Below are 19423 nucleotides of genomic sequence, written 5' to 3'. Positions count from 1 at the left end.
GCCTGCACAGCAGCACAGACCCGCTGATGCCACCGCAGCCCAGCGCACAACCCCCACCGCGGCCCTCCTCTTGGCAAGGCCTCCTCGGGGCCTTTCCTCGCCCACAATGGCAAGAGGGAGCAGCTGGCAACTGCCTCTGCCAGCATGTTCCGGGCCCCGGGCAGACAGGTGGGGCAACCACCCCCGCAGGTGTATGGTGCTGCAGGTGGAGGCATGGCACGAAGACGAAGGCACTGCTGGGCCTGGTGCAAACAGCAAGGGGGCGCTCTGCACCCTCAGCACCTGGCGCCTCCAGCTCACCCACCTTCAAAGGCTCCCACTGCCAGCAGCCCTTGCTCCTCATGCTCACGCCCACTCACAGGGCGTCCGCATCGCCCTCCTCCAACGAGCCGTCCCGTTACACAGCCATACCTGGGCCACGTGGGGGATCTCATCATGCCAGTGGAAGAGCAGCGGCAGCAGGCTCCTGTGCACTTGCTTCTTCAGGGCGTGTGTTTTGGTGCCCACTACAGCCTCCATCACCTCTTGGAAGAGGCGGATGGAGAGCTCTCGCACGCAGTCCAGCTCCTGGCGGGAAGGGAGAGGGGCCACCTCAGCACTGCCTGCTCCAAGCCCACAGTCAGCACAGGGGTCAGTGGGGCTGGTGGCGAGATGAAGGTTTCGGACCCTCCCTGCGCACCAAGGGGCTGTGGGCCTCGTCTGCACCCACTGCAAAATGGCCCCCGGCCCAGGCAGGGCGATGCAGCGCGCTTCTGTACCGTGCTGCGGCCAGGGAGAGCGGAGCTGGCGGAGAAGTCTGCGCCTGGAAGGGCTCCTCTCGCCCTGGCCACACTGCCCCCGTCACCCCTGGCCAAGGCCCAACAGAGCTGCTCCAGGATGGCCCCCCCCCCACAGTGGCTGCTGGGGCTGTGGGGACGTTGGCGTTACTGAGGGCCTGTGTGCAGGCATGGGCAGCAGCAGGACTTCAGGCTTCCCTCAGCTCGGCCTGCCTGGCCCTCCTGGCGAGCCTGTCTTCATCGCCCAGGGGCTCGAGCTGTGCTGCCAGCTCTAGAGGCCGGCAGGAGGAGGCAGCCCCGGGGCACGGCTGCTTGGGCTTTGTGCACAATACCGAGCAGCTGAGGGTAGACAAGGGGCTGCTTCAAGGCAGTCCTGCAGCCCAGCGCACCACGGGCAGCACAGCGCAATGACCCCAAGAGCCCCCGGGCAAAAACGTTCCTGGCAGCACCCAGGGCCCCTGCTGGCAAGCACAAATTCCCACGCCGCAGGCACACCCACACGGCAACACACCACAGCCCGCAGCCCGCACACAGCCTCACCGACACGCCAACAGGGCCCCCGCCTCTGCCCCCAGCCTAACCTCATCAAAGAGAGGCAGCAGCTTGTCGGCCAGCAGCGGAGCAAGGTGGGCCACCACCTGCTTCTCCATGACGTGGACCACATTGCTGAGCACCAGCAGGGCCTTGGCGCTGATGTCTCTGTCCGCGTCCTGCAGGTGCCCCACCAGCAGGGGCCACAGGCACTGCATTCTTCTGGCCTGGGGGAAACACAACCTCGGTGCCTGAAGAAAGAACCCACTGCCCTGGCAAAAAGGCTCACCTGCTCACACACCAGCTTCCCCCCTGCCTTTCCACAAGCGGCCATGGCAATGACTGCAGCTACCTGCTGCCTGGCAGCCTTTACCGGCACAGCCACGGGCCTGGACGGGCTGGGGCAGAGCGAGGCAGGAGAGGGCACCACCGGCTCCTCTTCTCCGTCACTCTTCAACGGGCAGCGGGCTTAGTAACCCACACTGCCTGCAAAGCTGCCCGGGCCACGAGCCGTGCCAGCCCTAGCAGGCGCCTTTCCCGGCAGGGCTCACGGCCCCATTGCCAAGGCCCTGCCGACACCCCCGGCTTGTGCACAGAGGCTGCGGCGCAGCGCAGCACCCCAAGGTGGCACTCGGCCCGCGGTGGCCCCTGCGTGGTGGGGGCTGCAGCCTCGCGGCCCAGAAGCTGCCTGCGGCATCAGCCTGGCCCTGCGCTCAGCCTCCAACAGGGCAGCAGCTCCCACAGCTCCTGAGGCCCAGCACAGTCCAAGCTACCCTGTTGCCCAGCACCCCACCGCCCAGCCCCTCGCTGCCTGTGCACCGGCACCCGGCTGGCCCCTGCTCACCATCTCCTGTCTCTTGCACAGCAGCACGAGGCCTCTGAGCGCCAGCCTGTGCATCACCCGCCAGTGACCCCGCAGATATCTCCAGAAGAGAATCGGCAAGTCGGCTTCCTCTGCGCAAAGGTCACTGCAGGCCAGCAGCTGAAGCACAGCACAGAGAAAGTGGTGAGGTCGGCAGGACTCCCGGCCTCAGCCAGCACCCGATCCCACCAGCAGCTCCGGGCCAGGGCACCAGGCCCGGCCCAAAGGCAGCCGTCAGTGCCGACAGCCCCTGGTGCCCCACTCCCTGCCCTGGGCCTCAGGCCGCACCGCGCACAGCCCTCGCCTGCTCCTCCACTCCTCTCCAGCCCCGAGAGGCACCGCCTGCCATCAGGCTCACCTCCACCAGGAAAGCCATGGCAGGCATCTCCCAGCAGGCCTCTCCACGTTTCAGCAGCGCTGTCAGCCGTTGGAAGAGGACGAGACGCAGCTCTCTTGGGCTCTTCCTCATCTCTCTGGCAGAGGCAAGAAGGCCCTGTCACTTCTGAGCAGCCAGGCCAAGCTCTTCTGTGATGGCACTCCCCATCCCTCTAGGCAGGGCTCATGGAGCCCCGCAGCCATGGAGCGGCACCTCCCTGGGCTGCTCTACTCGGCCAGCCCTCCCTCACAAGGCCTCAAGCTGCAGCCCCGTGGGGCTCTGCGGGGCAGCCTGCGTGCAAGGGAGAAATGCTGGGGCAGAGCAGGGACAAGGGGCTTCTCACCTGGCCAGCAAAGCCACTCCCGCGTGGTAGGTCTGCGCGCTGAGGAGTGTGTCCCAGCCACCCTTCCTCGCCATGGCCAGCACCTGACTCTCGTAGCCGGCACGGCACAGCAGTGCTTTCATGGTCTGCACTGCCAACCTGCGTGCACAGCAAAGGCCACGTCACCCTGGCACCCCTGGCCCTGCCGCCACCTCCACAGCACACACAGCAGGCGTGGGATGGAGCACCTCACGGGGCTGCCGGGAGCAGACTCTTCCCCTTGCTGTTCTCCCCAGCACATCTCGGCCTCCTCCGGCGTCAGCTCTGCGCAGAAGGAAAGCTGGAAGAGCAGCGCCAGGAAGAGCTGCGGGAAGAACGCCTCCAGCACGTGCTGGCAGCTGGGCTGCTGCAGCATCTCATGGAGCACTCTGGTTGCCTGCAGAAGAAGCCCCGAGACAGCTGTCGCTGCTGAGACGTGCCTGTTGCGCTGCCCGAGCTTGGCGGTGAGGCTCACACACTGCCCTGAGCCTCGGGACAAGCAGGAGTGCCTGCCGTGCCTGAGTGGCCAGAGCAAAGGCACGGAAGCTCTTTGGCCTCAGCTCCTCTTTGGGCCATGGCCACAACAAGCCCTGCCAGCCGTAGCCCTGCCGCGCCGTGGCTGTGCGCCCGGCGGGAGGTCACGGCTTCTTGCTGCGTGGGCAAGGCCAGGGCAGCTCTAGGGGAGAGCGAGGCTACGTCCACAAACTCACGGCCACGGAAACGATGACTCTGTCGTCCCCATCCAACGTGCACGCCTCGTCCACGGGCCAATCCTGCAGGACACTGAGCAGCTCCTGCAGCACCCTCTCGGCAGCTCCGCACTTCGACAGCAGCATCCTCCACATGGCTGCAGCAGCGCTGCAGGCCCACAGCGCTCGCTCAGCGGGTGCCGCAGCGGCAGCTGTGGCCTGGGCAGCCGCAGAGGGCCTGGGCGGGCCGCCAGCCCTGCCTCTGCCCACTGCCCCTTGCCCGCAGCACCCTGCGCGCTCTGCCCCACCCCGCAGCCCATGGCCAAGCTCCAGTCCCTTGTGGGGCACGCAGGCGGCAAGGCGGCCAGGCTCTGGGGCGGAAGGCAGGCACGCTTGCTCGGCTCGCGCTGCTGCAGCCCGGCCTGACGCGCCGCGGCTGGCACACGGGGACAACAGCAGGGCCCAGCCCCTCACGAGAGGCCGGACAATCGCCACCTGCCCCGCAGCCCGCAGGGCACGAGCTCTGCAGGCTGCCGGCCCCCCAGCTCTCAAGGCAAGCGGGCCCCTACCTGTCGCACGAGGGGGAACAGCGCAACAGGCTCACGACCACCTCCTCTGGGCATGCACAGGCCAGCAGCAGAAGAGCCCGCTCCAGGCTGCGCCGCGCAGACGCCTCTGTGACGGCCAGCACGCTGCTCCACATGCCCCTCACCACCGGGGGCACCTGGAGGGCACACGGCTCAGAGTGGGGCTGCTGCCAGAGGGCAGCCGTTGGCCCAGCTGCCCCCGACAACGGCTGCCCTTGCCCCCCTTGCTCTGTGCTGGCCTGAGAGGGGCTGGCGGGCCTGGCAGGCCTGGACTCAGGGCAAGAACAAGCCCCCGGAGGCCTCGAGCCCCGGCCACGCCACCCACAGGCTACTTACATGCTCCACAAGGCAGGCAGCGTCCGCCACAAGCGCCTGCAGCACGCGAGCAGCTGTGTGCGCCTCCTCGGTGCTGCGGGAGCTCATGGCCTCGATGGCTAGGAGGATGCTGTGGGCCCTCTCAGCGGGCTGCCGGGACGTCCCCAACATCTAGGGGAGAAAGGAGGGCAGCCGAGCTAGAGAGGTCACCGCCAGCGGGGCCCCGCACGCCCGCCTGGGCGGCACCTGGGGCGTGCAGACCTGGTGGGGCTCCAGCTGGCGGCTGCCCTCGGCAAGGGCCGCGTCCTCCTCCTCCTCCTCCGTCCAGGCCAGCCTGGGGCGGCGGGGGGGTCTCTGCGCCATGGTGGGCAAGGCGGAAGAGGCTGCCCGGGGGCGGCGGGGAAAGACCTGGCTGCGCTCAGGGGGCTCCTCGGCCAGCCCCGCGCACTCTCGCCCTGTCCCGCGGCCGTCCGACCGGACACTGCGGGGCCGAGGCCGCGCCGACGCCTGGCAAGGCCCCGGGCTGTCCCAGGAGCGCAGTCACAAAGGGCCCCCACTGTCACCCTGGGGCGGGCGGGCCCCGGCCCGGGCAGGGGCAGGCCGGGTGCCCTCGCGGGGCGCCGGGCCGGCTCGCCCCCTGCCACACCTCTCTTTGCCCTCGGGCTGCCCCGGGCCCCCATGGCTCCTGGGGCCCTCACAGCCGCTCCCACCCTCCTCTCGTCCCCGCCACCGCTGCTCCCGGCCCCGTCCTCAGCCACCCCAACCAACGCCCCGCCGCGACACCCCTGGCACCGCTGGCAAGGACTCCTTCCCAACCACCGCAACCACCCTGTCATCCTGCGAGGCGGCCAGAGCAAAATCTCACTCCCCCACCACCCAACCCCAACCTCCGCCTCACGGCTGCCGCTTGCACTTGCCAAAGCCACAAGCCTGCGGGGCACAGGGCACTCCTGCCTTTGCGCTGCCTACAGTGCTGTTCGGTCCTCCTGAAGCAGCCTTGGCCCAAGCACTTTGCGCTCCCCTGCTGCTCCCCGCGGGCAGCAGGCCAAGCACGGAGGCCTGCGCTCACCAGCAGCTTCCACAACGGCCAAGGCGGTGCCCACCACCTTCCTCTGCTTCTCTGCTCTCGGCTGCCGGCCCTCCTGCGGGTGCACGTGGCACAGGTGCCCCCGGACTCTCTCATCAAGGCAGGGTTGGCCTCCAGCCAGCAGAGCACCTTGCAGCAGCTACCACAGCTGCACCCATCCCAGCAGCCTGGCGCCAGGGCAGCGGAGGGGGTTTGGCCCAGCTCCTGCAAGAGCCATGCCAGGGGCTCAGGCCTGCCTGGCTGCAGTTGGCCTCTTCTCCACCAACTCAAGCCTCGCTGCACTGCTCCAGCTTGCGCTAAGGACACCTGCAGCAGGACCTGTGGGTTCTCCTCCCAGCAGATTTCAGCGCAGCCCCTCAGCAGGTCTCCGCTTCCCCCTCCAAGGCCCACACCAAGGCCTGCCTCCTGGCGGCACAACAAGGCCTGGCAGGAGCCACGTGACCCTTCGGGTCCTGCCAAGGCTTCCTGCGCCATAGACGTTGGACTGGACCCTGGGATCGCGCTCCCCTCTCCCAGAGCAGCCTCCTCCCTAAGCACCCAGGCAGCAGCGCTCGCAGCAGCCCCTTTCATCTGCCGGCACCCCCGGAGCCACGCTGCAGCTGGGCTTGCGTGGCCAGGCAGAGAAAAGCCCCTCGCTCTCTTCCACACCTTGCATTTCTTCTCTGCTCTCTCGTCCTTGTGCCTGTGCTCCTGCTTCCTTCAGCCTGCTGGCCGTTGCCCTGGGCAGAGCATGCTGCAGCTGCTGCCTCTGCAGCACCAGCCGCCTGCACCCATCGCACAGGGCCAACAACCACCCCCCCCCACCTACCCACCCACCACCTCGCTCATGGGGGCCTTGCGCAAGCTCCCGGCATCCCCGGGCCTCCAGCAAGCAACAAGGGATCCCTTCCGGGACCTCCACTTCGGACACACAGGGCACAACCACCTGGAGGCTCACACTGTTTGTTGTCCCAAAGAAGGCCTCTTTCACCCGCTCTGCAAGGAGCCCCCAAACACACACAGTCGCCACGTTTCTTTCCTTCATTTCTGCGCACACGTGGGTGCTAGGTGGTAAGTCCACAGAGCTAGCACACCTGATCACTACACAGCTGACACTTTAGACAGTCTAAGCAACAGTTCTAGCAGGAAGGGAGAGCTAGGCAAGGACTCCTGCAGGGGACCTTGACTTAACTTCTCCTGGGAAGTTCTAGCTAGGTGGGGCTGCTGCTAACGACCTCTCTGGGCTTCCCTGGTCAGAGGGAGTTGGGGCTTTTGTTTCAGGTGGCTCATGATTGGGTGGGTCAAGCACCCTTTTGAGTCACTGCTAGGCAGAGGCCTATATAAGAGCCAGGCCTAGAGCACAGCTCCTGGAGTGCAGCCAACAGAGGCAGCGAACAGATGCAGCAGTTTGCGCAGCAGTTTGCACAGAAGGGCGCCGGAAGGCAAAGAAGGCACCTCTCCATTTTGCACAGTGGTGTGTCCTTTCCCGGGGCATGGTCATGACACGCCACAGAGCACATTCCCCAGTGGCTGCTGGAGGTGCTGCATCGGCTGTGTCTGAGGCCTCAACCCAGACAGACCCTCCGACAGCAGATGCAGCTCTGCAGGTGTCAGGCTGCAGGCAGTGCCTGGGGCCTCTCCGCGAGGCCTGGGCTGACAGTCAGCTCTCCTTTGTGAGGTGTGCTGTGATTGACCAGTTGCGTCACCAGATAAAGGAGTTACGGGAGGAGGTTAGTAGGCTGCGTAGCATCCGAGAGGATAAGCGGGAGATTGACAGGGTGTTCTCGGAGACTGTTCAGCTCCAGGAGTCCCCAGCCCCCACTGCAGCGGAGTTGTCAGAGGGCTCAGCACCGTGTGTAAAGGTGCATCCTAACGCTGTTGAAGAGGGCTGGAAGCTGGTGACCTCTCGTAGAAGGAGAAAGGCTCTTGCTCCTCCTCAAGACTTACCCTTGAAGAACAAGTTTAGCGCCCTCCAAGCCGAGGAGGAGCTGGGCATGGCTCCAAGGGAGGCAAGTGGCCTGGCAGACCCTGTGCTGTGCAGGAACCCCCGGAAGAAGCAGCGAGTGATTGTTGTGGGTGACTCCCTGCTGCAGGGGACAGAGGCACCTCTCTGCCGACCTGACCTCTTGTCCAGAGAGGTTCGCTGCCTGCCAGGGGCTCGAATAAGAGATGTTGTGGAAAGACTGCCAAGGCTTGTCCATGTATCAGACTACTACCCTCTGCTGATCTTCCATGTGGGTGCTAATGACACAAAAGGCAAACTGGAAACCGTCAAACAGGACTTCAGAGCTCTGGGAATGGTGGTGAAGGGTCTGGGAGCCCAGGTCGTTTTCTCCTCAATCTTGCCTGTGAGGGAAAAGGATGGGAGGAGGAGTAGACGAGTTTTCCAAGTTAACAACTGGCTGTGCTGCTGATGTTGGCAACAGGGCTTTGGTTTCTATGACCTTGGGCCCCTGTTTGAAGATCAACAGCTGATGGGGAGCGATGGGATCCACCTTACCAAGCGGGGCACGCGTGTCTTTGCCAACAGATTGGCCAGCCTGGTAAGGAGGGCTTTAAACTAGGCAAGATGGGGGAAGGGGAGTGGTATAGTGGCAGGAGAGTCAGTAAAACACCGCTCAAGTCAGGATGCCTCCAGCGGGTGCATACAGCCAGGGGAGACAGCATGCAACATGGCTATGGAGGATCCTCTTGCACCTCTTCTGGGGAGCTTGCGTGCTTGACTGGCTCTCTGAAACGCCTGTATACCAATACATGCAGCATGGGGACAGGAAGAGTTAGAGATCTGTGTGCGGTCGCAGGGCCATGATCTCATTGCAGTTACAGAGATATGGTGGGATAGTTCACATGACTGGGATGCTGTCATGGATGGCTACGTGCTTTTTAGGAAAGACAGGCCAGGAAGGCAAGGTGGTGGAGTTGCCCTTTATGTGAGGGAGCAACTAGAATGTATGGAGCTCTGCCTCGGGGTGGATGAAGAGCAAGTGGAGAGCCTATGGGTAAGGATTAAAGGGCAGGGTAACATGGGTGTCACTGGTGTGGGGGTTTACTACAGACCACCTGACCAGGAGGAAGTCATCGATGAGGCCTTCTACCGACAGCTGGAAGTAGCCTCACAATCACAGGCCCTGGCTCTCATGGGAGACTTCAACCACCCTGACATCTGTTGGCAAGACAGCACAGCTAGGCACAAACAGTCCAGGAGGTTCCTGCAGAGGATTGATGATAATTTCTTGACTCAGGTGGTGGAGATGCCAACGAGGAGAGGTGCAATGCTAGACCTTGTACTAACAAACAAAGAAGGTCTAGTTGGAGAGGTGAAGGTTGGGGGCAGCCTTGGCTGCAGTGACCATGAGATGGTGGAGTTCAGGATCCTACAAGGAGGGAGCAGGTCAATGAGTAGGATTGCAACGCTGGACTTCAGGAGAGCTAACTTTGGCCTCTTCAGGGACCTACTTAGGGGAATCTCACGGGGTAGGGCCCTAGAAGGAAGAGGGGTCCAAGAAAGCTGGTTAATATTCAAGCGTCACTTCCTCCAGGCTCAAGATCAGTGCATCCCTCTGAGGAAGAAGTCGAGCAAAGCGGGCAGGGGACCTGCATGGATGAGCAAGGAACTCCTGGCAAAACTCCAGCAGAAGAAGGAAGTACACAGAATGTGGAAAAGGGGACAGGCCACTTGGGAGGAATACAGGGACGTTGTCAGAGCGTGCAGGGATGCGACAAGGAAGGCTAAGGCCCAGATGGAATTAAATCTGGCAAGGGATGTCAAGGACAACAAGAAGGGCTTCCTCAAATACATCAATAGCAAAAGGAAGACTAGGGAAAACGTGGGCCCGCTGCTGAATGGGGCGGGTGCCCTGGTGACAAAGGATACAGAGAAGGCAGAGTTATTGAATGCTGCCTTTGCTTCAGTCTTCACTGCTAAGGCCAGTCCTCAGGAATTCCAGACCTTGGAGACAAGAGAGGAAGTCTGGAGAAAGGAAGACTCTCCCTTGGTGGAAGAGGATCAGGTTAGAGATCTTTTGTCCAAACTTGACATCCACAAATCCATGGGCCCTGATGGGATGCACCCACGAGTGCTGAGAGAGCTGGCGGATGTTATCGATAGGCCACTCTCCATCATCTTGGAAAGGTCCTGGAGATCAGGAGAGGTGCCTGAGGACTGGAAGAAAGCCCATGTCCCTCCAGTCTTCAAAAAGGGCAAGAAGGAGGAGCCAGGAAACTCCAGGCCTGTCAGCCTCACCTCCATCCCTGGAAAGGTGATGGAACAGCTCCTCCTGGAGGTCATCACTAAGCATCTGGAGGACAAGAAGGTGATCAGGAGTAGTCAGCATGGATTCACCAAAGGGAAATCATGCTTGACCAATCTGATAGCCTTCTATGACGGAATGACTGGCTGGGTAGATGAGGGCAGAGCAGTGGATGTTGTCTACCTGGACTTCAGCAAGGCTTTCGACGCTTTCTCCCATCACATCCTCCTAGGTAAGCTCAGGAAGTGTGGGCTAGACGAGTGGACAGTGAGGTGGATTGAGAACTGGCTGGATGGCCGAGCTCCGAGGGTTGTGGTGAATGGCGCAGAGTCTAGTTGGAGGCCTGTGGCTAGTGGTGTCCCCCAGGGGTCAGTCCTGGGTCCAGTCTTGTTCAATATATTCATCAGTGACCTGGAGGAAGGGACAGAGTGCACCCTCAGCAAGTTTGCTGATGATACTAAAGTGGGGGGAGAGGCTAACACACCAGAAGACTGTGCTGCCATTCCGAGGGACGTGGACAGGCTGGAGAGGTGGCCGGAGAGGAACCTCCTGAAGTTCAACAAAGGCAAGTACAAGGTCCTGCACCTAGGCAGGAATAATCCCATGCAGCAGTACAGGCTGGGGGTTGACCTGCTGGAAAGCTGCTCTGCCGAGAAGGACCTAGGAGCGCTGGTGGACAACAAGTTAAACATGAGCCAGCAGTGTGCCCTTGTGGCCAAGAAGGCCAAGGGGATCCTGGGGTGCATGAGGCAGAGTGTTGCCAGCAGGTGGAGGGAGGTGATCCTGCCCCTCTCCTCAGCCCTGGTGAGGCCTCACCTGGAGTACTGTGTCCAGTTCTGGGCTCCCCAGGACAAGAGAGACATGGCACTCCTGGATAGAGTCCAGCGGAGGGCTACCAAGATGATTAGAGGGCTGGAGCACCTCTCCTCTGAAGAAAGGCTGAGAGAGCTGGGCCTGTTCAGCCTGGAGAAGAGAAGACTGAGAGGGGATCTGATCAACGTGTACAAGTATCTGAAGGGAGGGTGTCAAGAGGACGAGGCCAGTCTCTTCTCTGTGGTGCCCAGCAGCAGGACAAGAGGCAATGGGCAGAAACTGAAGCACAGGAAGTTCCATCTAAACCTGAGGAAAAAACTTGTTTCCTGTGAGGGTGACAGAGTACTGGAACAGGTTGCCCAGAGAGGTGGTGGAGTCTCCTTCCCTGGAGATACTCAAAAACCGTCTGGACGCGATCCTGGGCAACGTGCTGTAGAGGAGCCTGCTTGAGCAGGGAGGTTGGACTAGATGATCTCCAGAGGTCCCTTCCAACCTAAACCACTCTGTGATTCTGTGAAAATATTGTTTCCAAAAAGCCGCCTCCTCTGCTTTCCTTTAGTCCAAAAACACCTGACCATGGTGGACACCAGACACTGCTGGGGCAAACATGGTGAATTCGGAAGAAATTAAAGCTTCTTCTTACTAAGAAATGACACTGGCTGCTTAGAAGGGGGAAGGCAGAGGCAACAGGAGTAACGCGTCATCCTGCTTGCAGGAATCTAAGATGAGGCCAACACGCACATTTAAGAGCAAGGCACCAGCAACAACAAGGGCTGCCCAAACCGCAGCCCTCTACACCCAGCCAGGCACCTTGTTACAGGTCGCGCATCCACACCCAGACTATACACAAGGGCTAAACCAGGCCTTTGTCCTGTGAAAAAATTGAGCTGATGGCATGAGAACTTGATCCCAGGTGCATCCATATATTTTGCAGACAGCCTGACAACACCAAATACCCCCAGCTTGAGGACACACGCTGGTCTGCAGCCAGCCTCTAGCAGTCGCTAGAGTCATACGTCTTGCCAGCAGGCTGGGCGTGCTGCCTCAGCGCACCCCAGATTTGGGGAAGGCTGAGGTACTCCCCCAGAGCTGGCTCCCCATTGCTGCCCACCTTGCCTAGGCTCCCCAGCCTCTCCTTTGCTGAGCGGTCACGCCAGAGAAGCAGTGATGACATCCTGGAGGAGCCAGTTCCCAAGACGTCGCTTGGTGGGGGCTGTGCAGCTCTGAATATGGTTTTGTCCTTCTCCCCTTTCCCATGCTCTGAGTGGCAGGGAAACGTTGCCAGTGTTTCGTCAGGCAATGAGGCATGGTCCCACGGGCATGGACAGCAGATCTCACCTCCAAAACTTCCCATTTGACGCCTTTATAAGCAGCAGCAGCATCTGCACATGCCTCTTATTCCACGAGGTACACGCCAATACGTTTCCAACTAAGAAATTCCACCCTCCCTTCCTTTTTCTTCACAAAATTTGCAATTTCTGAGACCAAGGTGGCAGCTTCAGAATATACCACCAGTTTACTTCCATGCTAGCCCTCAAGGGTTCTTCAGGGTATAAGCAAAATTACCCATTTAAGGACATGCACAGTGGATGGTTTTCTGCCATCCATTTCACCTAAGTATATATATATATTTTTAACTGACACTGATGATCTCAGTATACAAAAACAATGATGAAACTTAGCAATGATATAGCTCTTTATATTTTCAAATCTCTGTACAAACATTAATTAAACAAAGCAAGGTAGTATGCAAAACAGTCATTATTTAGAATAATCAATTGATGGATTGTGCTTCAGCAGTGATACAGGGATATGTACAAGTGTGCTGTAAGGAAAACAACATGGTAGAGGTAAAATGAGGCCTCCTCGTGTTCAAAGTAGGGAGTATGATGAATGGAAAATAAAAAAATATTAATGAAAGTATTTGACAGTGTTCTTTAATATCCGTACATCAGTTAGTAAAAGCTAATGTCTTCACACTATCACACAGTAAGATTGGGGGAAGAGTAACTGCTTAATGCAAATAATGTACAGCAATATATATATATATATATATATATATAAATATATATTCACACACACACATTTGATCTTAAATCTGTTAAAGACATTACCAGCTGAACTACAACAAAAATAGTATCTGTATGATAATAAAGATATTAAAAAAACGTAAAAAACACTGTAATGACCTTGACAGTAGATCTTTCTCTCTAAAGAACAGAAATTCTTTAAAACGTCACATCTACTGAGGCCAACTGGTCTCAGTTCTTGCAGCAACATATTTCTTCAATTCTCTTTCCTAGAATAACAAATGAAAACAAAATATAGCTACCCATAAAACTCATTTTCGCATGTGAAAATGCTATTGGCACAATTAATAGCCTGTGTATTAATAGGCAACAGTACAGAGTTTGAACTGCAAAGGTTCTGAAAAATGCTGTATGTCTGCACGATACAAGGTCCTATTTGGTCTCCGTCAACTCTGACAGATTCAGGATTTCAACCACAATTCTTTTTTTTTTTTTTTAATCCCTGTAGATTTGCACTGTTCTTATGGCAACCAGTTCGACAAAAACAATGGAAGAAAAAGTTTTTAGCAAAAGCACCGTAACAGCTTAGGCACCTAATTCTAATTCAAATACTTACGGAAAACTGGGCCTTAATTTTTATACTCCTATCTTTTGTCCACTTAGGTATGGTTTGGGGACAAGAACACCTGCCAAATGATAACGTGTCATACATCCTGCAGCTGTAGCACCCAACCTGTCTGCCACAGGGACCCACAGTCCCTTATTCCCTGTGGTGCAGACCAAAGTTTCTCGCAAATACTATGGACCGTTTGTTTCTGAAGATGAACAGCAGTAAATCCAATGCATCCTAAAAGCACCAGTTTCATGGCACGCAGACAGATCAACCAGACCTTGCACATGCAACTGATGCCCACCCCTCGCCTACGCTGGGACGTCTCCTGAAAAGATGGTGGGTGGAAACGGCTGCTGTCAAGCGGGCAACTCCCTTGGCCCATGCTCCTGGTCTCTTGTCCACAAAGCCTCTGAAGGCAGAGCGCGGCAGGGAGCAGAAAGGAAACTGTCTGCATGCTGGTAACCCCATCCTGTAAGATCATTTATGCTTTAGGAACAGAAAGCAGTAACTCTTTCCGTCTATCAGAAACTCCTTCAGCAACAACTGCAACCAAGCCAGCTGCTCGGACAATTTCTGCCCCGTGCAAACAACCACCAGCCCTGCCACAGCCTGGCCTGTTACGTGCAGGATAAGATTAGAATAAAGGTGTGGTTTACCCCGTAACACTTGTAAAGAGCGCGCAGCGGAACCGTGCGCTCAAATTTTCATTATCGGAAGTCTGCCGCAGCCCCACCTGGCTCCAAAGCATGATGCTTAATGTCCCTTTTAAAATCCGTTCAAAGTCCCTTTCAAAAAAATCTGTGTTTGCATTAATTCTAGGTCACCTTCAGAGAAGTGTCCATTCCGCTCAGAACGCACTAAGTGAAGATGAAGTATTTTAAACTCAGCTGAAATCACCTGGTGTTTTATAACAGCTTAAAAAAAAACAAAAAAAAAACCCACAGTGATTCTGAGACAGGATAATGTATTTTATACATTTTATTTCTGTGGGTTCTTACGTTTGGAATAATGTTAGACATTTTTACTCTGATTATGTACCTGAACTGCAGCTCTTCTGCCCTTCCAGTAAACTTGGGAATAATTTTCACAGTGGACATTTTATGATGACAAAATGCAAGGACTTCAAAGCACAGCTCCTGTGTAAGTGTAAGCCTTCAAAGCATAAAAGCTCAATGTAATGCATGGCAATAATAATTTTCACTGTTTATAAAACAATCAATATTAAAAAAAAAATCCACTTCAATTATGTGTCGACCACAACTGAACAATTCTTAGAATTGATTCTCTCTTCCTGGTGATGAAAGCGGCTGGTTATTTTTGGAAACGATAGCTCAGTTTCAAAAGGCGATGCTGCTATTTCCTTGGACACCCAGGCTGCTTTCTGTGAACGAAGACGTGTGTTCTAAATTACCAGCTTTATTCAATAAGCAGCATAAATTTTCATAGAGAGCGCATGACCAGTTTTTTTTTTTTAATTTAGGTAAACAGCTTTCTTAGAAATCACAAAATTGATCCGATTAAAAAAAAAAAAAAGGACCAGTGACCCAGCTCTGAGTTTCTTGAACTTTAGCTGTGAATTATATCAGATTTTTGACGAGGACATACGGCGTAATGACACACAAAAATCTTCTACTCCTGAGTTTCCTATGCAACAATCATTAATGACATGACTTCTCTACCACGAGGAGAATATCAAAATTGTTCACTGTACAGAAAGCTCGCTGCTGTACGTTTCTAAGCTGCACATACACACAGTCACAATTATCATCACTAACTACATAAAGGCGAGTGGGGACTGTGAGTGTGAGAAGTAAGTGGACATTCATATTGTTATGGGACAACAGTTGCTAACAAACTGCTATAAATGGTATGCTTCACACAACAGCAATAGGAAATATTCTATAGTTATTATCAGGTCCTGAGTACAGCCATAACCAGTATTTCAAGTGTTACCTTTAGGCCCAAATTTTCTTAAATGATCCTGCAGAATATATATATATCTCAAAGGTCTATGTTGAAAATGCTCTATTTTACTAACCTACAAATTTTATTATAGCTACAAGGTCATCTGAAGAAAAACACCTTAAATTATATTTCAAGTATTCATTAAAGTTGTTACTCATTATTTAAATTCTTTGAAGATCCTGAGACAAACACTCGTATTCACTCAAAAAACGAGAAGAAGAAACTAAAAGACCCAAAACAGCTCCCAGAACGGCATTACCATTTTTTGCTAAAGTCACCTTCCACCAGTTCAGACTGACGCAGTGTACAAGCGTTTTTGGGAAGACCGCTCAGCCTTCCCAAACGAACGGCCAAGGGCCTTCCACCGAAAGGCCAGCCACAAAATAGCAGCAGCTGTCTGTAGCTAAAGCGCCTTATCCTTTGCAATCGTTCAGAATGAAATACATCGATATTCATTCCAGCGTGGTGATGGGGAGTTGTGACGAATACAGGAGCGTCAGCAACCACACAGAGGGCACAGAGCAGGGGGGACAACCAGGGGACACGGCAGAGGCTGGTGGAGTGTGACCACGTCACGTCCTTGGAAGGATTAAGGACTTTTCTTGCAACTTCTTTTCACCTCTTAACTGCACAACGGGAACAAGCAAGCGAGGGAAGCCAAGCAGTATTTTATTGACTCCCAAAAGACAGATATGGATTGCACATGACCCTGGAAAACGTCTTGCTTTTCAAAATCCTGGATTATAAACAAGAGAACTCGTTCCTCATAAATAACCTGACACCATTCCTTCACCAAAAGATTTTGGCATGGAACAAATTTCTTTTACAGTTTAATTTTAATAGTTTATTTGAGCAGCTTAAAAAACTACGTCTATAACACTTAAATATATTGCTCATATTTGTGACTCCATAAAAAAAATAGTTTGAGTTAATAGTTTCCTAGTCTTCCCAAAAAAAAACCAAACAAACAGAGAGATATCAACTTCTGAATGAGAACTTCAGAAAGATGGGTAAAAATAATTTGCTTCAAATTATCAAAAGACTTCATTTATCAATAGACTGAGTCCCTTAAAAATGTGTATTTCTTTTAAAAACAATAATAATCCCAAGAAAATCTACAAAGTGCAAGCAGCTTTCCCTCAGACCTGCAAAAACGTATGCACATATTCAACTACAGCCACAAAAGGAATTTCTGCAACATTAATGAAACTATTCATGGGCCTGGCCTTAAAGGCAAATGTGTGAGTGCTTGCAACATCTGACCAAATTAAATTGTAATTCAGTTACTTTTAGTTTTAGAGTTACAGTTGGTCTAAGCCTCAGTCAGATGATGAGTGCAAAAGCCAGACTTGCACTCAGAAATAGCTGCCCTTCTGCTCTGCGGGGGCTGCAGAGACCATGGGAACACTCCCAGTTGTAACGCAGAAATGAGATAGATTGGCTTAAGGTCCCAAAGCAGTTGATTTAACACAGTCTGTCTGATTATAGCTAATGAAATTTGCTCCTCTGGCACAAAACAAACCATCTTGCAAGGGCAGTAACTTCTAGCAGCACCACAGTTGTTCTCTGAGGGACCCACTTGACAACAGGATTGCTTGCCTTCCTGCAGCAGTGCTCGCTCTTACCCCTAATGATGTCTAAAATGGTTAGACTGGGCCTTAATGCATTACTTCCAAGATGCTAACCCAGAGGTTTAAACTAATGCACAAGTGATTTTCAGGCTCGATCTTTTTTTTTTCCAGTTGAAAGCTCTTTTTGCAAGGGTTCCTACTTCAGCAATAACAAAGCAGCACATTTCCTAGGCATTCATTATTGGCCAGAAGTGGTTTACACTGAAGTCTCCACCACCTCAAGTAGTTAGTAATTCCCTGGAGACACTTGGTTTGAGGTATGAGAACTTAGGTTAGAGTTTTATGATATACAGACTTGGCAGTGAAGCTGGCTGAAGGGATTCCTGTGCTCTAGTTCACTTCGTCCTCAGATGTGCCAACACAGCTCTAAACTGCATCTCACCCCGTGTGGGTCTAAAAATACCCCTTATGTCTATTTTAAAACTTGGACCACCTCGCTGACCCAGCTGACAACGTGGCACAGGTGAGGGGTGGTGAAATGGGATGGAGCGACAGGAACCAGTAGCTGGGAGCCAGGGCATGGAAACACACTGAGGTGGTTTTGTCACTCAAACTCCCGTGCCATGAAATGTCCCCTTGTTGTTCGCAACAGGGGATCTTTGAGAGGTTTTTCAGAATGCGTACGTGATATTTGGATAGACGCAAACTATGTGATGTATTTGGATACATGCTCTGTAAGCAGAAAAACAATACTGGGCAGTCTCTAATCCACTCCTAGATGCCATTTAGTAAAAAGTGCTTTTAAAAGTGCTGACAATACACCAGTTGATCAAACAGATCTTACAGTATTTCTCTTCTACCTTTCATTTTTATATAAAGCAGATGTGAAAGCCTCTACACTTTCTAAATAATTATATCAAAGCAAATAAAAGCACATTTGAGTGTAACTTACCTAATTAGCTTCATAAAGACCACCACATATGTAAAGCCAAAAGGCAATGAAATCTCAAAGGGACACAATTACTCGCATGAAAAGAGGTATAACTCACAAGAAAGAAGCTTTAACAATTTTTTGTCCATAGAAGAGCTTTTCATTTCTTTGAGGAGAGAGCACTTAATACTCAATGGGTGGATTGTTTTTGGCAATTCAGGTTTAGTGCCCTTAAATGAGTATTTTTTTTTTTTATGTTTCCACATTACTGTTACAGTTATGATTGTATTCTGATGAGTTCCTGGGATAAACAAATCACCTAGTTCTAAACAGATCTCTGCACATTAGAGACTAAACTTTCTAACTTACAAATAATTATTTGCTTGTTTCCAGTTTACAATGGTAAAAAAACAAAGACTTCACAATGTGTGTAAATGGGAGGTAAATGTATTTTTAAAAACAGAATAAAAAGCTGCATGTTAAAAATTGGGTCACAGACTAATAAATACATACATCAAAGACATGAAATTTTCAGCAGCTGGTTTTAAAGAGCAAGGAAGTGGGGAAAAACTAGCCGTCCAGACTCCATTCTGGCTTTGTGGTCTATATGATAGAAATATCTGCAGTTCAAAAACAAATTAACAGAGGAGTAGAATCAGCCCTGTCACCTATTTTCTTTTCAAAAAATTAAGCTGCTTCCTGAAAGTGTGGTGTAAAACCTAAAGCAACTTTCATATTTTCATGCACTTGATGACATTGAATTAAAAAGAGAAAATATTATTTTAACCCAGAAAAAAAATGAGTCATCTTGTACTATAAGGACAGCCTTACTGCAAATTTTGTACAGTAAAAGTATTCCTACAAATACACCAAAAATGACCTTCCCATAACAAAATATAGAATTACGTATCAGATTATCATTGAGTTTCAATACTTAGGCAAAACAGAAACATCTACAAGTTTCAAAAAAAAAAAAAACCCAAAGAGTAAAAAGATGTTTTGACTGCTGTAGAGATGCCAGAAAGCGATGCTGGACACCAGGATTTCCAGAACAACCCCCTTTCCAAAGTGATGTGCAGTCTGTGAATTAGACAGTAAGAGAAAATTGATCCTGTTCTATTGGTTTCTCCACCCAGGCTCCAAGTCCTGCCTTCAGGAATGCTTTAAACAAACACTCTTTGGCAGTTTGATACTCAGTGGCTCCTTGCTTTGTTTCGTGATACAGGTTAGGCTTGAGGATCTTTGAGCGTAAGCTGGACGAAAGCTGCGTGGATCAAAAAGGAAAAGAAAAGATGAGAGACAATGAACTCTTAAGCCAAACAATTCAGGAGCGAACGAGTTATTAAACCAGCCGTTTTTAAACAAAGTCATGAACTATTAAACCTGATGTTCAGGAACCAGAACGAGGCAAAGCCGGACAAGTATATAGAGCTGAAAGGAAAACAGTACTGTGTACTATTCCCCCAGCCATCCAGTTACTCCTGCCTTGTACCCACCTTCACAGCACCTACCTTTCTGCAGAGCCTTACAGTGTCTTAATAGAGGCACTTTGAACTTCACTTTCAGTAGTACTGTGATACTTCGACCACAGTATCATGCTTTTTGTGTCTCCTGGATTATCAGCTTGCTTTGGCAGAAGAAATCTAGACACTGAAAAAGGACTAACTGATACTTCCTGGCATCTTGC

The 19423-nt window shown here is 53.1% G+C and overlaps 1 protein-coding gene across 8 annotated transcripts in view; it reads right to left on the bottom strand.

The window, feature by feature from the left end:
* Positions 1-12309: 12309 nt before the first annotated feature.
* The window catches only part of ADARB1 (adenosine deaminase RNA specific B1), a 116611-nt gene continuing 109497 nt past the window's right edge, over positions 12310-19423 (bottom strand). For all 8 annotated transcript variants that reach the window (XM_068947686.1, XM_068947691.1, XM_068947690.1 and 5 more), the window contains one exon: positions 12310-19000. In XM_068947686.1, the coding sequence (XP_068803787.1) occupies positions 18824-19000 (177 nt within the window). In that variant the 3' untranslated portion in view covers positions 12310-18823. The remainder of the gene's footprint in view (positions 19001-19423) is intronic.

The sequence above is a fragment of the Struthio camelus genome, chromosome 6, assembly GCF_040807025.1.
Source record: "Struthio camelus isolate bStrCam1 chromosome 6, bStrCam1.hap1, whole genome shotgun sequence".
Lineage (NCBI taxonomy): Eukaryota > Metazoa > Chordata > Aves > Struthioniformes > Struthionidae > Struthio > Struthio camelus.
Note: the sequence above shows the minus strand (reverse complement) of the source record. Positions and strands in the feature narration are given on the sequence as shown.